Source organism: Cinclus cinclus, chromosome 12 (assembly GCF_963662255.1).
Source record: "Cinclus cinclus chromosome 12, bCinCin1.1, whole genome shotgun sequence".
NCBI classification, from domain to species: Eukaryota; Metazoa; Chordata; class Aves; order Passeriformes; family Cinclidae; genus Cinclus; species Cinclus cinclus.
Genome location: NC_085057.1, coordinates 3,560,684 through 3,584,875, shown reverse-complemented (window position 1 = coordinate 3,584,875; position 24,192 = coordinate 3,560,684). Strand labels below are relative to the sequence as shown.

The 24,192-nt window shown below is 45.6% G+C and overlaps 1 protein-coding gene across 1 annotated transcript in view; it reads right to left on the bottom strand.

Annotated features, from left to right (window-relative positions):
- Nucleotides 1-15,739: 15,739 nt before the first annotated feature.
- The window catches only part of SHQ1 (SHQ1, H/ACA ribonucleoprotein assembly factor), a 38,765-nt gene continuing 30,312 nt past the window's right edge, over nucleotides 15,740-24,192 (bottom strand). The window contains exon 12 of the mRNA XM_062500688.1: nucleotides 15,740-16,465. Coding sequence (XP_062356672.1) covers nucleotides 15,817-16,465 — 649 coding nt within the window. The 3' untranslated portion in view covers nucleotides 15,740-15,816. The remainder of the gene's footprint in view (nucleotides 16,466-24,192) is intronic.

Sequence of the window (24,192 nt, the reverse complement as noted above, 5' to 3'; positions counted from 1 at the left end):
CAGAAACAGTCTCTTGTGCGTGTTTAGTTCTTTCTGCCTCCAGAGTTACGGGGTTTATATTGAAATTTAGCAGCGGTGGGATCTGTGGACCAACAGTGCCATCACCACTAAATCATTTCTTATTTAGCTAATGCCCTTCATTGCTTGCACTCGCCGGCAAAGGCTCCATCTAGAATAGAAAATGACCTGCCAGGCTCCCAGCACACTGGTCAGGAAAATTCCTCTTTCCTTCAGTTCCTCCAAAATAATACCAATACTGTATTTATAAATATTTCAGGATATAGTGGGTTTATTTTTAGGCAGTAATAATATTTTCCTAACAGTCTTTTTTTTTTTTTTTGTGGTTTTCATTCCCCTGACCAAAATTGTCCACCTCAAAACAGTGAAGGAATAAATGCTTTAAAGACTGTTTAATCTACCATGGTCACAATATTTTATTCTACTTAAAATTATGATAAAGACTTAACTTTCTAATTAATATCATATTAATAGCTGTACATCTGTAGTTATTAACAAAACAAGAAAAAAGTGTTCACAAACAGAAATATTTTAATTAATTCAAAATATCACAGGTTACTTTTTTCATTTCCTGACTTTTTGAGTTCTTAGAATGATAGAATTAGAGAATGGTTTGGGTTGGTGGGTACCTTAAAGGCCATCTAGATCCAACCCTTGTGGCAGATAGCTACTGAAGGCAACACAAGGGGATGTGGTGGTTTTCCAAGGACTTGGCTCCAGGAGACAGCAAAACTTAACCTGAGCACTCTCTAAGCCACAGCTTTAGTGATGACTAAATAAATTAAAAAAAAAAAAAAAAAGAAGAGCAAAATGTGGGTCAGTAAAAGCTGTGCAGGTGGTTCCCCTGAATTTGCTGCACCACAAAGGACAGTGGGAGGGAAGGAGCAGAGAAATCCCAAAACCTCATTGCCAGATCTTGGCTTCTGACATAGGAAGCCAAGGAACAGAGTACTGTGGGCAGCAGAGAATTATTATGAAAGATCATCATTTTCTGGCTTAAATCGGTGAAAATTGGGAGTTACCAAGGTAAAGCCTAAAGTAACAGCTAAGAAACAGAAATACCCATCCCAGAAAGCCAGACTGTGCTGAAATGACCCCAAACACGAGGTTGTTAGTCCAGGTTCCCTCCCTGGGTGCAGAGGTGACACATTTGTACTTGCAGGGGTTTTGGGCAAGGCAGGCTGGACTTGGGGAGACCCTGAATGTGGATCCACAGTCTTCATCCCCAAACACTGGTCCCAGTGCCTCCCAGCAGAGCTGTCACTGCAGGGACTGGGGGATTTAGACACCTTGCAGGTGTCCAGGGCAGCTGTCCCCAGGGATGACCGTGGGCAGTGAATTGGGTCAGGCTTGGCCTCAGCTCCCCTCACCCCACATACCCCAGAGACCGTGGGGTGCCAGCACATCCATCATCTCCTTCCCAAGCTTATTCCACTTCTCTGCCCAGTTTCCTTCTCATTCAGCACACACAGGGACGGGTTAAAACCTAAAGCCATTTATAGTAATTATGCTGAAGGTTGTCTACAGATAATGCAGCAAATAACACTGGATTTGGAAAAAAAATGTCCACTCTTAGCTTTAATAAAAGCATTTCAAAGCCCTGGAAGGTTATTTATAGGGTGTGTAAATGTAACTGGAGGGGAGGCAGAGTAAAGGGAGTTCAAAGGGTGTCTGTGAAAAGAAAAAAACCCACTGTGTTATTGACACTGCTTCCTGCTTTCTCACACTCAACAACCTTCTTAAAACAAACTAGAGGAAACAACAACAACAAAAAAACCTACTGAGAGCTATTTGAGATTAAATAATACTTTTTGACAGCTGGTAGGAAAGGGACTGGTCCTGCATTCATGCTTACAATAGCATGCCGCTCCCAAACCTTGCTGGCATTGGAGAAGCATCTGAAAGCCCAGAGGGAGCTGCGGGTCAGGGCTGGCAGGGACACAGGGATGACAGGAGGATGGGCATAGGGATGGCAGGGACACAGGGATGGCAGGACGATGGTGGCTATGGGAAGAGCTGAGCTCTTTCCTGCAGCATCAGTGGGCTGAGGTGCTCCCACAAGGCTCCCCCTTGGACCATCATCCCCCAGCATCACCCATAGGTATCTCCATGGGTATCTTTGTAGGATAAGTGGTTTTCATTCCTCCAGGCTGAGCTCACTGCTCTCCGTATCATGAGGACCCCAATTATTTTGGGATGCAGCTCTGCCCTCCCTGCCACACTCACTGCCACTGGGCTTTGGTGGGAGACAGCAGCAACTGCTGGGGGCTGCCCACACAGGTTTAGTTCAGGATATGTGGGAGAAATTTTCCTGGCAGAAACCTGGCTTTAGGCAAAAATAAAATCACGTAGTGCCATCATTTCCTCATCCTTTCCTATGGCTTTGGAGCATCTGTAGGCTGAACAGGCTTAAGAGGAAGGCTGAGGTCTGCACTGCAGCTCCGGCTTCTCCAAGGAGCACTTCCCACTCCTGATCCCTGACCATGCCTGGCCCTCAGCAAAACCACCCCTGTTCACCTACAGAAAACCCTTGGATTTCTCCTTCAGCAAGCTCACCCACAAGTTCATCCAGAACGTTTTCCATGCAGGATGTTTCCAAACCCAGTAGTTCACCTCTTTTCTTCTGGTCTGTCCGAGGAATGGCCTGAAGATCATTGGCTGGCAAGAACCCTGTGTGGGGTTGTAACAAATGTTCTGCATTGTAGCAGTAAGGAAAGGGGAGGAAAAAAGGAAAGGAAAGGAAAGGAAAGGAAAGGAAAGGAAAGGAAAGGAAAGGAAAGGAAAGGAAAGGAAAGGAAAGGAAAGGAAAGGAAAGGAAAGGAAAGGAAAGGAAAGGAAAGGAAAGGAAAGGAAAGGAAAGGAAAGGAAAGGAAAGGAAAGGAAAGGAAAGGAAAGGAAAGGAAAGGAAAGGAAAGGAAAGGAAAGGAAAGGAAAGGAAAGGAAAGGAAAGGAAAGGAAAGGAAAGGAAAGGAAAGGAAAGGAAAGGAAAGGAAAGGAAAGGAAAGGAAAGGAAAGGAAAGGAGAAAAGAAGCGATGGAGTAGGAAGAGAGTTAAATTCCTTGCGAGAACCAGGGTGGGGAGGGAGGCACACTTGGATAAGGACAAGGATTATTATATCCCTTCTGTTCATCCAGCCCCAAGAGGGAAACAGAGGCAGGTGCCCTGCAGTGTCCTGCAGTGTCCCACCTGGAAACCTGCCCCAATCCCCAAGAGCTGACCTTCCACTTCCAAAAATTTTTGCACTGAGTGCTAAAGAAGCCAGGAGGATTGTAATCACAGGACATGAAACACACATGCCACTGCACAGACATAGATCCTGTGAAGCGTGTTCTTCATCTTTTGCTGTTCCCTTAAAACGCAAACCAATCAAACCACATCACACACGGAACTGCTGAACGAGCAGAGAGCCCCGGGGCACGGAGCCCGAATTCCAGTGGAGGAAATCGCTGTGGCCGGGCAGGACCAGCCTGTCAGCCCCGGGCTCTGCTAATGAGCAGAGTACTCATTAGCATGCTCAGACCCGGGTACAACAGCAGCTCACTTTGGGGAATTCATCCCAGCCCTCCTCTTGTCTGGGTTGGGGCACTTTGAGCATCCTTGAGCAGAGGGGAGGAGGGTTTGGATGTGCTCGGCTGGGAGAGCAGCTGGGAGAGGAGTGATGCTGGGTGAAACCATGAGGATCTGAGGCACTTTCCTCTTTGCGAAAGCCAGCCTGCTGCTGGAGAGCCACGGGCTCGGCTGGCTGCTCCCCTGCTGCAGAGAGCCAGCCAGCGTGTTGGATATTCATTCATTTTGGGTTAACTATCTTTTCCATTTCCGAACAGCTTCAATTTTCCTGATGTCTCGGAGAATGGTTTATGAGGAAATAGAGCCTTGAGGGTGGACAGATGGAGAAAAATCTCCCTTCTCACCAAATTGATCACTATAATCTTTCATCTGCTCAGCGCAGCCTGGGCTGCTGGCATGTGGAGGTGCCACAGCTTTACCTGTGCATCAGCGTGTCCAGAGGAGAGGAGCCCCTGGAGTGGGACTGCGAGGAGGATGCACGGCACAAACCCGACCATTTCACCGGACAGAAGGAAGAGGAAAGGACACAGGGGGGGTTCAGATCCAGAGTCCTGAGCAGCCTCAAGGTTTGCCCACAGAGTGCACTGGCACAGATTTAATTGCTGCCCTTTCCTCCTCCCTCTGCTACTGCTGTTCTGGGGCATGAAGGAGCTTCACATCACTGTTGCTAATAAGGAGAGGAGAGAAACCCACTGTCCTCGTTATGAAGCACTTGTGTTCAACAGCACATCCACTCCACAGGCTGTAACCAAAACTCTAACAGTGCTGGCAGGGACACACTGTGGGATCTCCAGGGCTGGAAAAGTTCTGGAAGGGGTTGAATAAACTAATAGCTTCAGGGAATGATTTTGACACAGATGAACCTGCCTGAGGGCAGGAAAATAGACCTTGCAAGGTCTGTTCCCTTCTGGTGTTCCCTGATGCAATGATGTCACAGTTACATTTTTCCCTGCCCAGACCTGCAAAGTTCTGAAGTTGCTGAAAATGTGACTGGCTCAAGCTGGTGCCAGTGGAAGAAACATCCTCCCTCGATGGGAAACACTGGCTAGATGGCATTGAGCAAAATAAATAAAAAATAAAAATACAAGGAACCATCCTGATCCCAAAACAAAATCTGTAGGGCTGAGCCTTCAGCAGCCCACACATGGTGTAATTCAAGAGCCTGCACTCAGACTGGGTGACTCATTTGGTCATCACCCTTCTGGTCTCCAGACAGTGTCTCAACCCTCCTCCCTCAGGGCTCACTTCTCACTTCCAGGCTGTGCAAGCTGCTCAGGAGAGCAGCCTAGACCCTCCCAGCTGACCCCAGGCTGCTCAGTGGTGGCACCCAGGATGGCAGGACAATGGCCCAGCCATGGAGAGGTCCCTTGCCAGGATCTCCAGCAACAGAAGTGAGTCCAGATGTGGGTGAACACATCCATGGGAGGCTGTTGGTCAAGCCCTGGGGTGAGGCAGCCTCCGAGCCAGCACCCAGGGAGATCCCCCACGTCCTTCTCTCCTTTGGCTCCAGCCGCTCCCACGGCTCTCAATTAACATTTAAGATTTGACTGAATAGCTGGCTGATTTATTTCATTTCTAGGGCCAGTAATTTATGGAAATATATTCTTAAAAATCAAACAGAATGCACTTTACTAATAGCTGGGCCATTCTCTGACATTTTGCAGAGTAAATGAGCATTTGTGCCCAGTGGCGTGTTGTCCCGTGACTGAACCCCTATAAAGGGCTTCAAAAATATCTATTAGCCAAGGTCATTAACTTAAATATCATTAAAATAAATTATATTTCTCTACACATAGGCCCCAAAGTGAACACTACTCTCAACAGTTACAGGTCAAATGCTCACTTACTCTAAGGACTCTGTGCTGAAAATAGAAAGGGTGTTAAAATTAGTTTACACATCTGCAGTGGTACAGAAATGATGTGCCCGTGCCTCACTGATCAGTTTAAAAGCATTAACATTGCATATGCAGAATTTTCTTTTCCAGAAAAATCATCTTAAAGATTTCCTGCTGGTTCTGTGAACATTAAAAAGATCTTTACCTTTACTGTTCAGCTTTTAAGATTTATTCACGTAGCCATTTCTCCTGTTTAGAGCATAAGGGAATAATTCAAAGTGGCTTTATTTTGGTGTAGCTCAGTTTCTCCCATTTCTGGTTTCAGTCCAGGGTGGGGGGGTGGCTTGTTTATTTTCCCATTAACCAGACATAAAATAAACAGAAGTAGTACCAGCTCCATTGAAACCACACCAACCCAATTAGGGTGATTTAAACCACTGCCCATCAGCAGGGCTGATTTACAGGGCTCTGTTCCTGTGTCCCGCTGTGCTCCACTCTCCTCTGCCTGCAGCAGCTGCCACCAAGGCACTTGCTGCCCATCCCAACACTTGTCCCCAGCCAGGATGTGGCAATGGGCTCCCTGGTGGCCCACAGAGCACCATCCTCACGCAGCAAACAGGGCAGGTGTGTACAGGGACACCTGGAGATGATGCAGCAGCAGGCACTGCACCTTCAGCCCGTAAAGCAGGCGTTTTTACAGAGCAGAGATGATGATTTAAGTTGTGGTGGCTTTGCTGAACCCAGGCTGACAAAAGGGAGCTTGTCCTTCTCTTTTTCGTTATGCCTCAACACTGAGCTGTTTCCAAAACTCAAAATAGTTGCATTTGTGTGATTGAAGGGGCTTAAAAAGCTGAAGAGGGTTCACAAAGATTGTAGTGACAACTTGATGGAAGGCAGGTTCAGATTAGACACTAAGAAGAAATTCTTCCCTGTAAGAGTGGTGAGGCTGTGGCACTGGTCGTCCAGAGAAGCTGTGGCTGCCCCTGGACCCCTGGAAGTTTCCAAGACCAGGTTGGATATGGCTTGGAGCAGCCTGGGACAGTGGAAGGTAGCAGAGATAGAACAGGATGGTCTTTAGGATCCCTTCCCAACCCTTCTGTGATTCCATGATTTTTGCTGGAATATGGAAGTTCATAGGATGCAGTGGCCTCACCGAGGACACACCTGGGGGGATGTGATTGCAGAGAGGTCACACAGCCCTTGCTGTGCTCTGCTCGACCCCTTGTTATGGGCAAAGAGATCCGGGGTGGCTCCAACGGCCCTGGCCTGAATTTGCAGAAGTTCAAGTTACTGATGAATAATCTCTTCACGGCACAGCGAACACAGCAACCCACAGCGTGACTTTCACAGCCAGCTCCTGACAGGCTGAAGCAACAAAACCTTTTGACCTTGAAAGAACACCCTCCCAAAACGCTGCTCGGGCAGGTAGCTGCACCCCACCCCTGCAGCTGCCCTAACTGCAAACCAGGGCTGCATCTCAGTCATCTCGGGAGAGAAAAGTACGTGTTATTACCAAAGCAATTTGTGTGTTGTTTTTCTCGCAGCATCCCAGGAGTTGTATTTTCCTTGTTAGCAGCACCTCGAGAACATTGCTTGCAGTGTAAGAGAAACCCAGCGCTGAGGTCCCCCCGTCCGGGCTGTGACAGATTGCTCAGAGAAACAGCTCGGTGATTGAGGACCTGGACTAATCACAGCAATTGATATAAATTACCGTGTCAGCTACACCGATGCCGCAGTCTGCAGGTTCACACCTCATTAAGCTTCCAAGTGCCAAATGAATCAACAGGGTTCAGCAGAACCATTCTTAATTAATTGTTGTAGCAATAGGGAAAAAGTAACGGGAAAAGAGAATCAGAACTCCCGGCGCAGGCGAGCGGGCTTGCACAGACTGAAACTCTGCTCCGATTTAGCATTTGAGATTAAAGACGCCCACGGATTAATCTCAGCCAGCAAAGAATTGCCAGGGGCTGGTTTTGGATTAGAGTGGAGTGAAAATTCAGGCTGGCGACTTGCAGAAGTTTTTCCTCGAGTCGTGCAGTGTGTTTTGCATGGAGCTCTTGTGTCGCCTGTGAAATCTCCAGGTTCCGATTTCCCACCCCACCCGCAGCGGGCAGAGGCCACTGCTGGGCACCTCGGAGCCTCTTGGAGCTGATGGAAATCGCATCTTATTTTTAAGCCAGATGAGTCCATTTTCCCCTGTCTCTATCCCCCAAAGCAAGATGCAAACTCACCAGCGAGGGAAGAGGCCAGGAAAGCTGTGGTCTCACCTCTGGCCGAGCTCCCAGCCTCCTTCTCCATGGACTTGGCCGTGCCAGGCTGCTGGAAGGACACAAAGCCAAGCTCGGGACAGAACAGCAGCAGCACAGCTGGGTTTGAAAGCAAGGGACTCTCCAGTCACGATGTCCTCGTTCCCACAGGGGACTTTCCTCCAGCACAAGGCAGTGCCCTGAAGTCTCATCAGAACCTGGAATTCCTGGAGCTCAGGGAATGCTGAGGCAAGGCCAGCACAGCCTGCGGGCTCAAGGCATCTCGTGTGGCTGAGCACAGAGCCAGCCTCCACAGGCACTTCTTGAGGCCTCTTTGGGATGGAGTGAGCTCAGCAGCAGCATCCAGCTCCCCAGAGCAGTGCTACACCGTGGAGCAGATCCAGGCTGGAGCGCGGCTCGCGCTCTCCAGGCGAGGTTTGGATATCTCCTCCTGCCTTCCCTCACGCACGTTCCGCCAGCTCAAAGCCTCCCTGGAGCTCCCATCTGCTCACCACACAGCTTGTAATTGTGTGTGTAATGCGAGGGGCAGTTCGGCACTCAAACCACATTCCCAGCCTTGGATGTCTCCGGATATTTGCACTTTCCCCATCGCTGCCACTCACCCGGCCCGTTTTCCCCAATCTATAAAACATCCATCTGATATTGATATCCCAACAGGGCCCTGGCAGCTTGGAGCTGTCACTGCTTTGCTCCAGTGTTCAGGGCCAGTTACACCAGGTCACCCAGTTTTCTCTGCACCATTGATTAATCTGTAATCTCAGGAATTTGCCAGCAAAATGTAAGTTGAAGAGAAAAATTAAATATGAACACAGATTTCAACTCTTTGCTGCTCGTGACTGGGGAGTACCACTGCCTGGCAAGGGAACTTTACTGCTGGAATCTTAAGGGATGAGCCAGGAGTATAAAGAAGGTGACCATGGTCACTCAAGAAAACAGAGTAATGAGTCAGAATTACCCATCCTCATCCCTCATAGTGCCTGGGGTGGGATCCAGAGGAAATACCCAGCCAATTTCAAGGAACACAGGGCTGTTTCAAAGCAGCCAGGAAAAGCTGCCAGTGCAGCTCCAGCCCTTTCTGCAGGACCTGGTCGGGTCAGAGCCCATGGGAAGGAGGAGGTGCATCCCTGAGCAGCCACACGCTCAGGACTGGGCATTCCCAGCACAAAGCCTCCTGCATTCCCATGGACACTGACACCTGCACCAGGCTCTGCTTCCCATTATCAATGAAAATATCTTCCCATGACTCACCAAAATCCAACAGATTCTCTTAATGGACTGGTCTGTGACTTTCCTCGCATTGAATCACTTCTCCTACTGAGCTAACACATCCAATATTTTTTTAGCTTCTCTTTTCCCCATATAAATCTCTACTTAATTAATAAAGCTAACAATACTTTAAGAAAAAAAATCCAAACCATATTTCAAAGCCTCAGAATTACTGTTCTAGCAACTAGCAGTACTTTAAAAATATATTAATTGCAGCCTGAGTGAGGAAGAGGTTTTGATAAAGTTTGGTCCAGAAATACTTTTATTATAAATATTTATATTGTAAATATTTTGCTCTCTTACACTTATTACTGCAAATCAGTGTGATAACATTTCTGCCCTTGTTTTACTTTAAGGGATTTAAGGTGAAAATTGGAGGATTAGCAATCCAAACAGAATAGCAAGATTACAAACAGGCTTCCAAGCCCATGTGTGAAAGTCTCTGTTCTCAAGCGAGGAGCCCAACACGGGAAGGCAGGTTCTTGTGAGGAAAGTCTCTTCACACCTTAATTACAGCTCCTGCCAACCACTTCAGCTCTGGAGTGGGATGTTTTCTCTGGTGAGAGGATACCATTAGCACAAGGAGCAGCATCCAGGGAAATCACCTCACAGGGGGAACTCCTCAGGCTTCTGGTTTTAGTCACTTTGAAAAGCAAATTGATTAACACACCCCTGATAGCTTTGCACTGACACCCAACAGTTTTGCAGTTTATAATCAAAGTGTGATTTAGGACTTGCCATTAGGGTCATTAAGAGCAGGCTCCACGAGCTGTTTCAGCTTTCAGAATCCTGGAATATCCTGAGCTGGAAGGGACCCATACAGAGCATCCAACTGCAGCTCCTGTCCCTGCACAGGACACCCCAAGAGTCCCACCCTGTGCCTGACAGCATTGTCCAAACCTGCTGTGTAATAAATAGATTCAGAAAAGGCATATCGCTTCAATTATTCATAACTCAAACCTTCAGGATTTCAGAGCATAATCATGTTAGCACCAGTATCTTCTTGGAATAGAGATTTATCCCAATTTTTAGGCAGTGCTATTCCCCCTGCTCTCTGAGACCCTCCACCACCAAGACTGATGGGGTTTGCAGTCGAACATCTGAAGGTAAAAGGCTACTTTCCACTGACACCCCATGCCAAATCCTTGTCTAATCCTTCACATCGTGGATAAAGGACTGGAGCACTGCCAGGCACCTCGGTTCAGCTGCACAGCTCCTGTACGTGACACCTTTTGAGGCAGCTCTTTGATGCAGCTGGGATCCTCCCACCAGCCCTGCAGCATCACCTGGACACAGCCAAGCCTGCACAGATGTGTGCAACTCCTCGCAGAAAAGGGCTAAGGCAATTTAAAACACCACAGGATACACACCAAGACTTTAATTTGACAGTGTTCTCCCTCCAGGTGTGTTATTCCCAGGATGTTATAGTCCCTGTGCATTTCTTGTTACGCAGCACACAACAGGTTCTGGGCAGTTTTTATCTCTCAGATAATTTCCAGTTGGACTAGGAGCCTGATTTGCTAAGTTACCTGCTGGCAGCAGCAGGAACCAGCAGGAGAACAGCAGCACATTACCCTACTGCCAGCCCTGATCCATCAGCGACCCGGGAGCGTGACAGGGAGAATAAAGCTGTGGAGGAATAAGGCTCCTTGTGCAGGACAGCAGCTACTGACAGCTCATCCCATGCTCTCCTGGTTCCCCCTGCACTGGCTCCCACAACCCTGAGAAACTTCTTCTTAAATCCACAGCACAAAGCACTGCACTTGCTTTTTCTGTAATGTCATCACCGGAACCCAGATTCACAGCTCAGATGCTTTGACCTTGTCTGCTGCGCTCCTACATTCAGATTTTAAAATTAATCATCTAATTTCAGGTAAGTGTTTTTAAATTCGGCCGAATGGGGCATGAATCTTGCCGGAGGGGAAATGCAGGTCCCTGCAGTGAGATGGATGAAGCCCTGCTCCACTCCCCGTTTTGTTTCAAGGCTTCAGTGCAATTGCCTGCTCTAATTCGAGATGGGAAGACTCGCTGTAGGGTAATTAAGCACGTGGGGAGCTCAGGAGAGCCGCCTGCCAGCACCTGGCAGTGGGATTCCCCTTCCAGAGGCACCTGCACTAAATGGTAATTCCTTCCCTCCATTTCCCACTTCACTCCCGACGCTTCTCCCGGCAGCTCGGAGGAACAGATGGAGCAATCACCCTCCTCCTCTCCCCAGCACGGACCCCTGCTGCTACCCAGCGCCTCGTGCAGTTGTAATACACATAATTAGGCAAATCAATGGACAATGCAGCATATTAGAGGAGGTGGAGTTACATCAAGGCAAAACACGGATCCCTATTTATTTACTGCGGGAAATGGGACGTTTCTGCGTAATTGCCAAAAATTGCAGACAGGAGATGAAATGTAATCACAGCCCTGGCAGGTAGGGTGCAGCCAGCAGGTCGCTTACCTGGATTGTTTGGAGCACAGCTGAGGGGAGCTCGGTCTCATCTTGATATTCTGTTGATTTATGCTTTAAACATCTCATTACTATTTATGAGTTACACTCCCAAATCTCCCACACATCCATAATTAGAGAAAGGGATGTTCGCAGCCATCCACCCCACGGCTGACTCCAGACCAAAAGCACAACTGGAGGCTGCAAAATGCAAGCAGCATCCATCGCTGCCCTCCCTGGGAAGCCAAGGGCTGCACGGCCGAGCCCAAGCACACACAGCTGCTGGCTCCTGGCTGAAGTGGCTGCTGAGCCTTCTCCTCCTGCCTCTCCCCAGGCACAGCTTTGTTTAAGGTCAGCGCTGGCTCGGTGCTCCCTGCTCAGCACCTTCTCTGCTCTGCCTCTTCAGCCCTTGCAGCTCCCACCCTGGGGAAAGCAGGACATGGTGAGGTCTCACCATATGGGAGAATGAGAAAATTAAAAACAATATAAAATAAAATATATTGACATAAAGAGCGGGTGTGCTGTGGACAAACATCCCGTGAGCAGAGTTGGGACCTCGTGGAGCAGGGTAGGGGGGTTCTACATGGAGAAGAGGGGTACAAGCCAAATCAGTGATGAGTGAGAGAGGCTTTTCCATGTCTGGACTCTTCAAGGAAGGTGATCCTCCTGCCAGGAGGAAACTCCAGGGATCAATTTCCAGGCCTTGCACACATTCAGTGGGTTTTATGCTGGGTTATGGACTCAAAGTCAGCTGTGCCCCAGGACTGCCTGAGAAAAGAACCTGTCCCAGAGAACCACCAAAGTCTCGTTCAGGTGGTGCTGAGGCCTCACAGATGCTGTAGACAGGGGGCTCAGAGGTGATTTAGGAGGTACTGATACACAGTGGAACAGCAGCCAAGCCTTCAGACACATTACATTTTTAAAGAGGTTTCTGGGATCTAATTTTGGCCAGCTTTGCCAAATTTCCAGGGATTTAGAGGAGCAGTGGCTGCAGCTGGTGTGGGTGAGCACCACAGCTCCCAAGGCACTGATGGCCTTGAGTCACTTGGACACTGATACACAGAAAGGTATTTAAGAATACATCAGAAACGTCAGATTTTAGCTTCTCGCACTTGCTCTGCACAAGTCAGTAGCAGACAGAGAATTTCCACTGTCAAATTCGAGCTTTACTTCTTTTTACTCCATTTCATTGTTCCCCTTTCTGCGGACCTTCCTGAGCACATCAACATTAGAGGCAGGGACTGGCCACGAAGCTCCTGGGGTCACTGGGGAGTAACATTATCACCTACTGACCTTGCTGCTTTCTAGACCTGAAACTTTTTGTCCTTTTTTAATGCTTATCACTTCTCCCACAGAAATGAACTGCTCTTGGGTCAGAGCTATTATTCACAGAGCTCTGCCAACATCTTAGTCCTCACCTAAGGGACACAGATCTTGTTTTTGTCTCCAAGCATCCTCACAGTGCCACCAACTGTGCTCAGTTACTGCTTTGTGTTGGCTTATGATATGAGAATAAAGAAATGCAAAACAACATCAACAAGTGTATTTTGGATCTGATATCAGTCAGGTCATCAAATTCAGGATTTGTCAGAGCAGGACTGTTACTTCTCTAAAACCTAATGCTATAAAAATAGCATTTTTATGATTTATGGGTACCACAATACTACAGACCCAGAGTTGTCCCAATGCAAATTCATGCCTCACATGTGCCTACAGAACCACAGGCTGCAGCCCACGTACCATGAAAAAGGGGAGGAACAAATCCTCAGGAAACACTTGGGTGACTCAGACAACTGACACCGAGCATTTGTTTGTTTGCTGTAAAGGTATAAATATCCACTGCTGAAATGCTTGGGAAGGGTGTGCAAGTTCCCATCAGGCACTTCCCTGCAGACAGCCCGGGCTGGGGGATCCTCTCTGCTCCCTGTGCCACCGCCCAAGTGCCACCACAGCGGCTCCACATTCATTTTCTTCTCCCAGCTTATCTCCCCCCGGCTTTGGAGTGCATTCTTCCTTATCTTGGAGACAAATGGCCTCCACGGAGAGCTCCAAACAGCAGAGCAATTTATCTGCCTGACATGTGTTTCCCTGTTTGTTTTCTGCAGCCTTGAGCCATCGGCTGGGCTGTGACAACACTCAGCTGTGGCACTGGTGGAGGGTCACCCGGCCCCTTCACTCAGGGCTCTGAATCAATGCCTTTGCCATATTTATCATTTATTGCAGTAAATCGAGTCCAATCGATGCTTTCTTGTTTGGGGGTGCAGCAAAGCCTTTGCAAGCTTTTCACAAATCTGTTTGGAATTAAGAAAAGCCAGCGGAAAAAGATACTTAATCAATTCGGCTCTAATTTTTAATTTGGGGAAAGAGGAAAATGTGGCACTGCTCACAGGAGAAAAAGGAGTCAGAATCAAACCCCACTTTTGTTTAGTTCCTTCTGATGGTTTCCAGTATTTCACTTGTTGCTTTTAACACCTTCGTTTTAAAGGGCTACATGAACAGGCATTTCCCTAAGACATCTCCATCCTTTTCCAGCCAACTCCTGGATGCAGAGGCCTCCCCTCTAAATAAACGTGACTTCTTAGGAGCTCCTTTTTGTGTGTGCGCTTGGGGCTTTTTGTTTTGTTTTTCCAAGTGTTGATACTTCACAGACTCGGGAAGCCTACCTTTTGGCTCAACAGTGTTAAAATTCCACTTCTCTTTCAGAAGTGTCTCTCTGCCCTCGTTTTGGAGAAGCAAGGCTTCCTTTTCACACAGACACACTGTTCATCCTGAGCACTTCACGTGTGCTGAGCAGTTCAGCCTCAGGTAAAATTCCAATCACCCCATATGCAAAAACCTCACACACCACCCCTATAGAGGTCATATAAAATCTCCATCAGTCACTCCACAACAATCAGCATCCCTTATCAGCTCCACAACCAGAAAACAGAGTTTTACACAGCTTTCTCCAGCCCCTGGTCAGCTGCAGAAGTTCCTGAGCTTACCCCTGGAATCTGGGGAGAGCAGGACCATTGCTCTTTTTTTTCTGAAGTGCAATTCCCCCCCTTCTCTCAGACTTTGGCAGCTCCAGTGTGGATTTTCTTGCATTTAGAAGAAAAAGTGCTCCCTGCCACACAGAATGGGAAAGGTTTCTCCCCCAGGGAACAGAACACAGAGACTGATTAAAAGACCAGCAGGTATTTAAGAACTTAAAAAAAATTGGCAGGTGAGGGTTGCAGCTCTCACTGCTGCAGGAACAGAGGAACCTGCTGATTTCCAGCAGGGAACAGCACTGGTGGAGAATAAGTCCTTTAGCTTAAGATTTTTATACATTTTTTAATAGAAAAAAAGGTTGAAAAGTAATCAAAACTTGCTTCTCCAGAGGAGTGAATCAGGTGCTGCTGTTGGGTCTGTGCTCCTGCTGAGCCAAACGTGGTAATCCACATTCTATCTTTCCAAAACCTTCTGCAGGAATTAGCTAACAAAAAAAGCAGATGATTTGGAACAGCCACCCGATTTCAGTAACATAAATTAGCTAACAAACCGTATTAAGCTGACTGGAGTATTTGAACACTTTAAAGGGAAAAACAGATAAATAAGCTAGTCTGGCCCACAGCTTTGGCCAACAAAGCCAGGACTACCCAGGCCAGATTTGCTCTCAGTCTGTTTCCAGGATCCACAAATGGTGTTGTTCCTTCACTCCAGGTTAACACTGCTGTGGTGGAACTGAGAGCATCTGCAGAAAAATATTAAATAACTGGGATTTCTCTTCTTCAAACAGCAAACAGAAGAAACGTAGAAACATTTCAAAAACAGCACAAAATAATGAATACATGACAAATCTGCTGAAAGAACTTATGGAAGAACTGCAGAGATATAAACCTGCATCTCTTAGACAAAAGACACAACCACTGGATCTTGTATTGATGGCATAGAAATTTCCTTTACTTTGTACAAAAAAAATACAGAATTTAGATAATCTAAAGTAATTTGCCATCACTATTTAAACTTTTAAACTTATAACCATTATTTGAAGTGGTTTGCTATGAAGCATTTCAAAGTAACAGTACAATGTCATAAACAAGTTTATACAAACATAATGAGGATATTTTTCAAGTATATCCCAACAGCTAAAGAAAATGAGGAGTAATTTCAGCTGTATTTGATTAGGACATCATTCTATCAATGAATAAGCTTAATGAAAACAATTTCTAGACATTTATTGAAATTATACATTCTCACATCAAATATAAGACTCTGCTGAATTGTAGAAAACCAAAAATTAACTGTGAGAGTACCACAAAGTCCTATCAATTCTTTTCAAAGCAGTCTTGTCCTCCAACAAAAAAAGAAAAAACATCTTTGTGCAGCACAGGACAGCCTTGGGACAGCTCATTACAGAACAAGCTGTGAGCTTGTGGGTCACACTGTGCTCCTGCACAATCCTTTAGTCTTCATCTTCATTTATGCTGCAGAGAAAAAGTAATGGGTTTGGCTTGGGAGACACCTCCAAGAAATTTCCCTTCCCAGCAGCAACTTCTGAAAATCTGTCAGGCTTGGGTACAGGGCTTTCTTCTTGTTCCTGTGAAATGCAGCCTGCAGTAGCCAATCCTTCAGGCTGCTCTGAAAGTCTCATTGCAGAGTGGATTTGCATTTCTAATTCTTCTACCAGTTTTCCAGGAGGAGCTGTAGATGGCAAGGAAACCTTTGATTTTCCATCACCGACCTCCATCGCTGAAGTGTCTGTGCCCTGCCTTAATCCATTACAGTCAATAAGTGGAGCTGTCCTCTCCTGCTGGAGCATGCCTTGGAAAGAATTTATTTCCCCATCTTCGCTGGTCGAGGACTCCTGCTCATCTGAATCAGAGCCTTCTGTCTCAGATGATGAAGTGCTGCTGGATTCTTCAGAGTCACTTGTCTCTGACTCGGAGCAAAGCAGCTGTTGCTTGGAAACTGTGCCAGCAGCTTTTAACGCCTTCTCTTCCTCCTGTACCAGCACTGCTGCTGCTTCCAGCTCTTCCAGCTCCAGCCCCATGTGGGACTTGCTGAGTGTGGTTTTCTGCAAGGACTCACAGAGTGCAGCCAACTTTTTTGACCTTTAACGAAGAACAAGATACGTTATTGAACCTGACAAACAGAACTTTCCCATTTGATAATGAGAACACAAATATTAAACATTTCTTCCATTTGCTTGGTATGCAAATGAGCTTATTCTTCAACCCTGATTGTAAAAGTAAATGTTAGAGGAGGAAAAAAAAATCAGAAGGATTCATAATTACAATTATTTAGGGTAACTTTTCCCACAAATTTAGACAATCTCCCACTGAAAGGCTTTGAGGATATCTTCCTGAAAGATCCTGCTGCTGGATGCTTCAGCAGTGCACAGTGAGGGAAAAGAGATTTCAGAACAAACCTTTTCAGGTTTGCTGTCTTTAGCAGCCACACTCTGCAGCACAGGGCTGGCTGGCTGAAGTTTATGCGCAGCAAAATCATTTTGCTACCTTCCCAGATATATCTGTGAAATGCATATGAACCAAGAGAATAGGGCTGACTAGTGATCCATGCTCCTCCTCTCCCACCCAGCCTGGTGCACCCACCATCACAGATAATGTTCAATAACTGGCTGCAGATGTAGTTCACCCTTCACTTGGAATTCAGTTGAAATGCAATTCAGCAGGAGTAACAGGACCATTGAGATAAATGCCCCTAATAAAGCAGACACACCACATTGGCTTCAAAACTCTGGTCCAGCCCCATCCATTTCCTCAAGTGCTGGAAGCCAGCACATGCTTTACCAGAAAAGGGCACCACGGATTTAGAAACAGAGACTAAAAAGTAAGAGAGTGCCTCAAAATGGTGGGGGGATGAGGGTAGAGGGGAAAATGGGTCTAAAAAACCCAAACATACATCCTGTTTCTTGTTGTGGAGTTTTGCCTCAGACTATCAATCAGGTTTTCACCACTTCCTGCAGCAGCAGGTCTGCTATAAATCCTGCAGTAACTGACTGGGTTTCATTTCCTCTGCCAGAGCTGTGAACCTGCAAGGCTCGACACACTGACACCAGAGCAAGGAGCTGGGGATGTAATACACGGCTCCTGCGAGGCAAAAGTTAAAGTGCTTGTTCTCTCACTTGAATGATTTTAAAGATCTTTATATTCTATTTCCCAAGGGGCATAATTACTCAGTATAACATAGATGCTTCCACTTTTTGTTTTTGCTCCTAAAGGAATTGCATTTTTAAGAGGGGGAAGGGAAATTCAGTGCAGCTTCTTACATGTTTTACAGACAGTGCAACATTTAAATGCTTTAAAAACTTGGAATAAAACACACTAGACTTCCTTAGCTCAACCCACAGACTAGGAAACTGAGAAATAACTTTCCCAGAAGTAAAGCAACAGAAAACAATTTACATTTCTAGAATTTTCAAATCTAAAGCTAAGAATTAAATGCAACATGAGCCTACCAGCCACTAATAAAAGAAAGAGGTACCAAATTTTAAAAACAGAATAATGTTTTGGTATTTTTCTTCTGGCAAACTGTTTCTGTTTTTTTGTCAAGGACTTGCATTTTTCTCGAAAAGTTATGGGGGATTTGAGAAATTGCCAACTTAATTAGGAACAAAGCAAGCATTCTCCCTGTTCCATCAGTAAAGAGAAGGTAAAAGAAGCCAAGTGATCCACTGAGAGGTTCATGGAGCCTTGCAGGTAGGTGGGAACAGAACAAGGGGCTGCAGGAAATCTCCTTCCTGAGCACACTGGGGAGGAGCTCATTTATACCCCGAGTCCCAAGAGCTGATATCCCCTTCAAAAAGCATTTTGCTTTGCTTTTCCAACTGCCTCTTTCCTTCCTTCTAACTCAGTCTGTGCAGTGCCCCTTCCCCTGTGAGAGCTGCTCAGAACACAAAGGTTCAATTCCTTTTCCTCTCCTACTCCCTGACTGTCCTCAGCCACAGCAGCTCCAAAACTGGGTGTGCCCTGTCACAGAACCCTGTTTTGTCCCATTTTATACGGTTCCCTTGAATTTCATTGACACCATGAACAACTCAGCACACACCCTCTGGCACAATCTCCCCCCAGTTTCCACTGCCTGTCTCAGCCCCTGTTTCATTGTGACAGAAAAGCAATTTTCAAAGTCCTGTTTCTTCCCACACTTCCACTGTATCTGTCAATTTGTTTCCTAATTCTACATTCATATTTCTATTGCTCTTTGCTATTTTTGCTTATTTTCTTCTACCTTCTCGTGCCTATTTCCCCTGCTCCAGACTCTCGCCTTAAAATCTTCTCCACCTCCTTCACTATTCTCTTATAATGCAGTTTATATATTAAGATACAGAAACATATCACAGAACTGTATCAAGTATTAAGGAGCTGTTTGATTTATTGTGCTTTTTTGGCATTAATACTTTGCTCTGTCCAGGTTACCTAATGCCAAATATTAAGGAATAAAACACAGTGATAAACTTGTTTGACTCAACACACATTACGGTACTAAATTCAAAGTGGTCCTGCTGACAGATAAAAGAATGATCTCCATAAAGCAATAAGTTTTTTTTTTAACTCTTGGCCTTGTGAGATTTTTGATGTCCCTGCTCATTGCAGGGGGGTTGGACTAGATTGCCTTCAAAGGTCCCTTCCAACCTCTAATATTTTGACTCTACCAAAAAGTCTCACTTCAGTTCTCAGTAGGCCAAATGCTTCTTCCCAACATTCACTCTGCTCATCCAGTCTCAGAATCTACAGAACTCAAAACTGTCACCTCTTAATTTTATACATAAACCCAAAAAACTCTACTCCCCAACTCTGCAATCTTGTATTTAAAATAACCCCAAAAAACCAACAAAGAACGCTTGAACAGGGTTGTTTCTTTTCTGCCCCTGTGCAACTAAGAGAATGACAATTAGCCATCAGTTTATCTCCTTTAAGGAAATTATCTAATTTGAAGGAGAACCAAGGAGGGCATTTGAGGAGTGCATTCCACATTAGCCTTAAGAAAAGGTGGCAGCACTCCCTGGACAGAAAACGAGGCAAACAGACTAAAAATCAGCATGGAAATGCTTTCAAAGAGAGAAGGTAGCTCTCCAAGCTGATGGTTTCCCAAGGTGAAAGATAAGCAACAATTCAGGAAAACAAAAATGAGACACCAGAAATGAGATCTTGTATAGAGAGACCTGCAGTAAACAGGCCCTGCTGTTTCCAAAATCTTTGGAGTAGTGTTTGAGAGATTAGACAGCAAATACTTTAATTTTTCAAGTATGATTAATGGAATCCATGATTACTTTAAGACATGCTCATTCAGTATGCACATTTGTGGTAATGATATCTTATTATTATGGTAATAGTGTTCTTACATAAACATGCATAATAGGTTTTAAAGGTGCTACACATGATAATTATTAGTTATCACAATGTCAGTTGCTTAAGGAAAATGTTTAATTACAGGTTAAACTGATCAGATGCATGTTTTGTTTAATGCATAGCTTTGAGGAACAGATAAGAGAAGCATCTCGGGGCTTGTCCATGTAGTCTGGAATTAAAATTCCAAGGCAGAACTACAGTAATCCTTGTCTAGGCACAGGAGAGTTTCTTCAGGTGCTAGAAGAAGAAAAAAGTCTTGTTCTACAGATCTTATATTATTAAAGGAGTAAAACTGGGGTGAAAAGAACAAAGAATCAAAGGAGATTTCTCAAATAAAGGGAGATGGATAGAACTCTGAGAAAAATAAAACAGGATTATGGCAACAGGAAAGGGAGATCACTAGAGGTTTACTGCAAGGGCCAGCTGTGGCAGCACGAGGAGAGGAGATGGTGATGGGACTGACTGCAGGATTGGGACACGAGTGACAACCACGGCAGGAGCACAGCAGGACACACCTCCAGCTAAAACCAAACTCCTACAGGCTCCAGTGCTGCTTTCTGTTCCAGGGAGTACAGAGAGCACCAGGAACTGAAGAGTCAAGATAGCTGTTATCTCCAGAACATAGAGCTATGAGGAAGGGGTCTCACTGCAGACAGACATCAGGGATTTAATGTTTTCAAGGAAGTTTTCACATAAGATGGTTGGGAAGACAAAAATCAACCCAGTCACTGACAGTAAAAAAACAAATGCAGGACTCGGGGGGGGGGGGGGGGGAGGGGGTTACATCCAGCCACAAAATCCTCTCATTTTTCCCAAATGATGAAGAAAAAAATAATTATGTTTGTGTATACTATGTCCATCAGCCAGCCTTACATAAGGAAAAAGGTTTGAAGAAAGAGTGTTAATAGCTCAGACCTTTCCATCTGCCTGGTACTTCCCTTACACGCAGTACTCTTGTTTTAGCAGTTATGTTAAAAACACCAAACAACTCAGACAGAGCTTGAAAATATTAAAATCAGCAGTCTGCTCCTCATTCTGGATGGTGGTAGCATTGCATACTCAATCATGGCAGGGGAATTACAGATCTAAAACACTGCAGATTATTTGCAAACATGGGAGTGAATGTCACTGCCTGGAGCAGCTGTGGGCGCCCCATGATCCCTGGAAGTGCCCAAGGCCAGGCTGGACACTGGGGTTTGGAGCACCCTGGGACAGTGGAAGGTGTCCTTGGTTGAAACTGGCTGATCTTTAAGGTCTCTTCTAACCCAAACCATTGCATGGTTCTATCAGAGATTCACACTGGCAACACAGCCTCCCAAAGCTGGAATCAGTAACATCCCACTATGGAATGGAAGTTTCTTTTCCTGCACAGGCACAAGCTTCAGCTTGCTTTTGTTTTTGTAAACAATAGAAGGATTATTTCTACTGGCTCATCAAATCGGCTTCGCATTCACAGGTGTATCCAAACATCCCCCGTTCTGAAGTTGTGTGTAAACAAGGTGTAAGACATACCAAAACCCAGAGTCTCCCTGGTATCTCCCCTGGCTAAGTCATGGCCAAGTGACAGCTCAGAGCTGCCAGGACACAAAGCTGCTCCTGCCCCAGCACAGCTGGAAAGGAACAAAGCACAGGACCCTCAGTATCACAAACACTGACAGCATCTCTGCTGGCCAGCCCAGTGTTTGAATGGGACCCAACTGATCTTGGAATTAACTAAAAATCATGTTGCCCACTCGTGGTTAGGGCCCACTCAGCGTTCCAGTGGGAATCAGCGCTCCATGCTGGCAGGACTCAGCTCCACAGGGTAACAAGCCCTGTTTTAGAGTGTGGAACACTTTACATTAATTACTTTAAGCCTCGCAGGCAAGATAAACAAGTCTCAGAGCAGCAGAGACTTCAAGTGCAGACGTGCCTTGGGCGCGGGTACGAACGCGGGGCTGTGTCCCTGCCAGCAGCCAGCCCTGCTGGGCCTGCAGCTCCTCAGGATGCATCCAAACACAAACCAGCAGCGTGCTGTGCCACTCAGCAGGGCTCACACACACACTAAGGGCAGTTACTTAACTCCTCTCCACTCAGCAGGAGCTCTGGACACACAGGATCCATCTCACAGTAAAGCTGCTGCATTAAGCAAAAGGCTTCCTGTCTGTTGCAGCACAAGAGCCTTAATTTTATATCTTTAACATACGAGCAGTTACCAGGTTTAAAGAGAAAGCATCAGGCTATATTTACACTACCTTTCTCCACAAGGCCTGGCAAAACTCAGACTTAGGAGAGAAAGTTTCAAAGACAGCCTCTTTCTCTGATAAAACAGATAAGATACCAAGCAATACAACCAGACCAGTAACCCCACTTGAAATGTGTTCCAAATTACATACCTGGCAGCACTGCTTACAATTTCCCACAATTATTCATTTAGCCAGAGGCACGGCAAGTATTAAGACAATTCTAGAGTTAATATTATCTCAGACATCACCAGATATTATCCCAGAGTCTCAGCAGTTCAGATATAGAGAGTGTGCAAATTTACTATCTGCAAGACACTGAAATGTCAGTTAAACTATAATGAACAATGAAATTTTCTGCCTTGCCACCAGACTGGTTGAGGACAGGCTGCAGTAGGACCTGACTTGTGTTTCTGCAGGGTCTGTCACCAGTGAACTAAAGGGCACCTGCAAAAGGACAGGCTCTCCACACCCTTCAGATGGTCACACTTTCCTCCTGCCCACAGTGGCTCTTGCTGGATTCCATCCATCACGGTCTTCCAGCCCAAATCTTATCTGCCCACAAATCAGGGCTACAAAGAGACATTGTTCAATGTCCAGCCTCCACATAATGCCAAATGAACTCCCCGTGGAACTCTGTCACGATCCTGATGGGAATTCACATCCCTATGGCAGTAAGTCTACAGCCCAAGTTCTCTCAAAGGAGAGGGATCAAAAAGTTACAGCCAAACACCAAAGCACAAGATAAGAACGTGAGCTCACACAAGAATGAAACAGCTGGAAAAGCACCCGACTAGTCCATCAAGAAGAAAATAACTTGTTCTTTGCTCTAAAATTCAGATGCAGCTTCTATCTAGTCCCAAACACCAACTGGAACAACCAAACTGGTGATCCCTGGGGGAAGCTTGAAGCTGTTAACTGAGATCACCCTGGTCACCGATCAGCATATTCTGAGAGCCAGGGGTGGAAGATAAAGCAGAGAAAAGGCACATTCTCAAATGGCTGTGGCAGAACTTAAACTCCAGGGGTTTAGCCCGAAAGTAGCACAATTGCTTCAGAAAGGCAACTAACAATGAGAAGCATCCCTCCACAGCTGATATGCACTTTGAGGTGGCTTGAAAGGAAAAAAAAAAAATGAATTCTTATGATACAGAATTGACAGACAATTTGATTTTAATAAAATATTCAAGACATGAAAGAGTCTAGGTTTGATCAGCCCTGACTGCTAAGACACAGGAGCAATAACGTTGATGGTGTTGAATACTAAAGCAGAATTCATTAATGCAGAAACAGCTCGAGTCAACAGGCACAAAATTGCATAAATGGTCCAACAATGAGGTTAGATCACAAAATCCCTCCAGTTCAGGAAAAGAACCCTTACAAATGGACATTTAGGTGCAATAATAAGAAACTCATCACACTAAAGGCACCATCCATTTGCCCAAACCACTCTTTAAAAAGTCATGGGTTACAAAAGAACTTGAGCCTCAGAATCTGCCTGGAGACAAGAGAGTAAGTCTCAATTACATCTTTTAGAGTGTGTTTTATAGTATCTCACATATTTCACCATTTATTATTTCACTTTCAAGGTTATTTATAATGAGTGCTTCAATTATACACTAGTCAGTGACCTCTAATGATAGTGAAATAGCTTTCAAAAAGCCAGTTCAAGAGCAGGGAACAAAAATACTCCAAAGAAGTTCCAAAGGAAATTCTGAGCAGAAAGTAATCTTGGTGTTAATAGTGCCACCCACTTTGCCTGTCATGCACACTGCTGTATTACAAACCATGACAACAACTAATTTTACAGTGTTTTTACTGCTAAAGTACCTTACTACAGACTTTCACCCAATTCCCTGCAAGTTTGGGCAATCTGTGTACAGATTTTATTTCATCCAGACCTGGGAACACAACTATTCTCTTCAGGCTAAACCTTAAAGCACAATACCACCATGAAGTTTAAGGCATGAACTGAAAAACACACACACAGCACCTGAAAACCCTTTCATGGCAGCAAAAGAAGAGCACAGAAAATATTTTATAATCATCAGGAAGATGAATAAGTAATATCTCCTAAATTTCTTTCCAGCCTTTATTAGCTGGTTAGCTCACCATGCCCTACCTGGCTTAGGAGATCTGCAAGAATCACAGAAGAGGTCATGCAATTAACAGAGGAAAAAACCAAAACCCAGCACCATCCAACAGTTTCATGTGCTCAGTTTATCATACGCTTTTATAGTAAGAGGG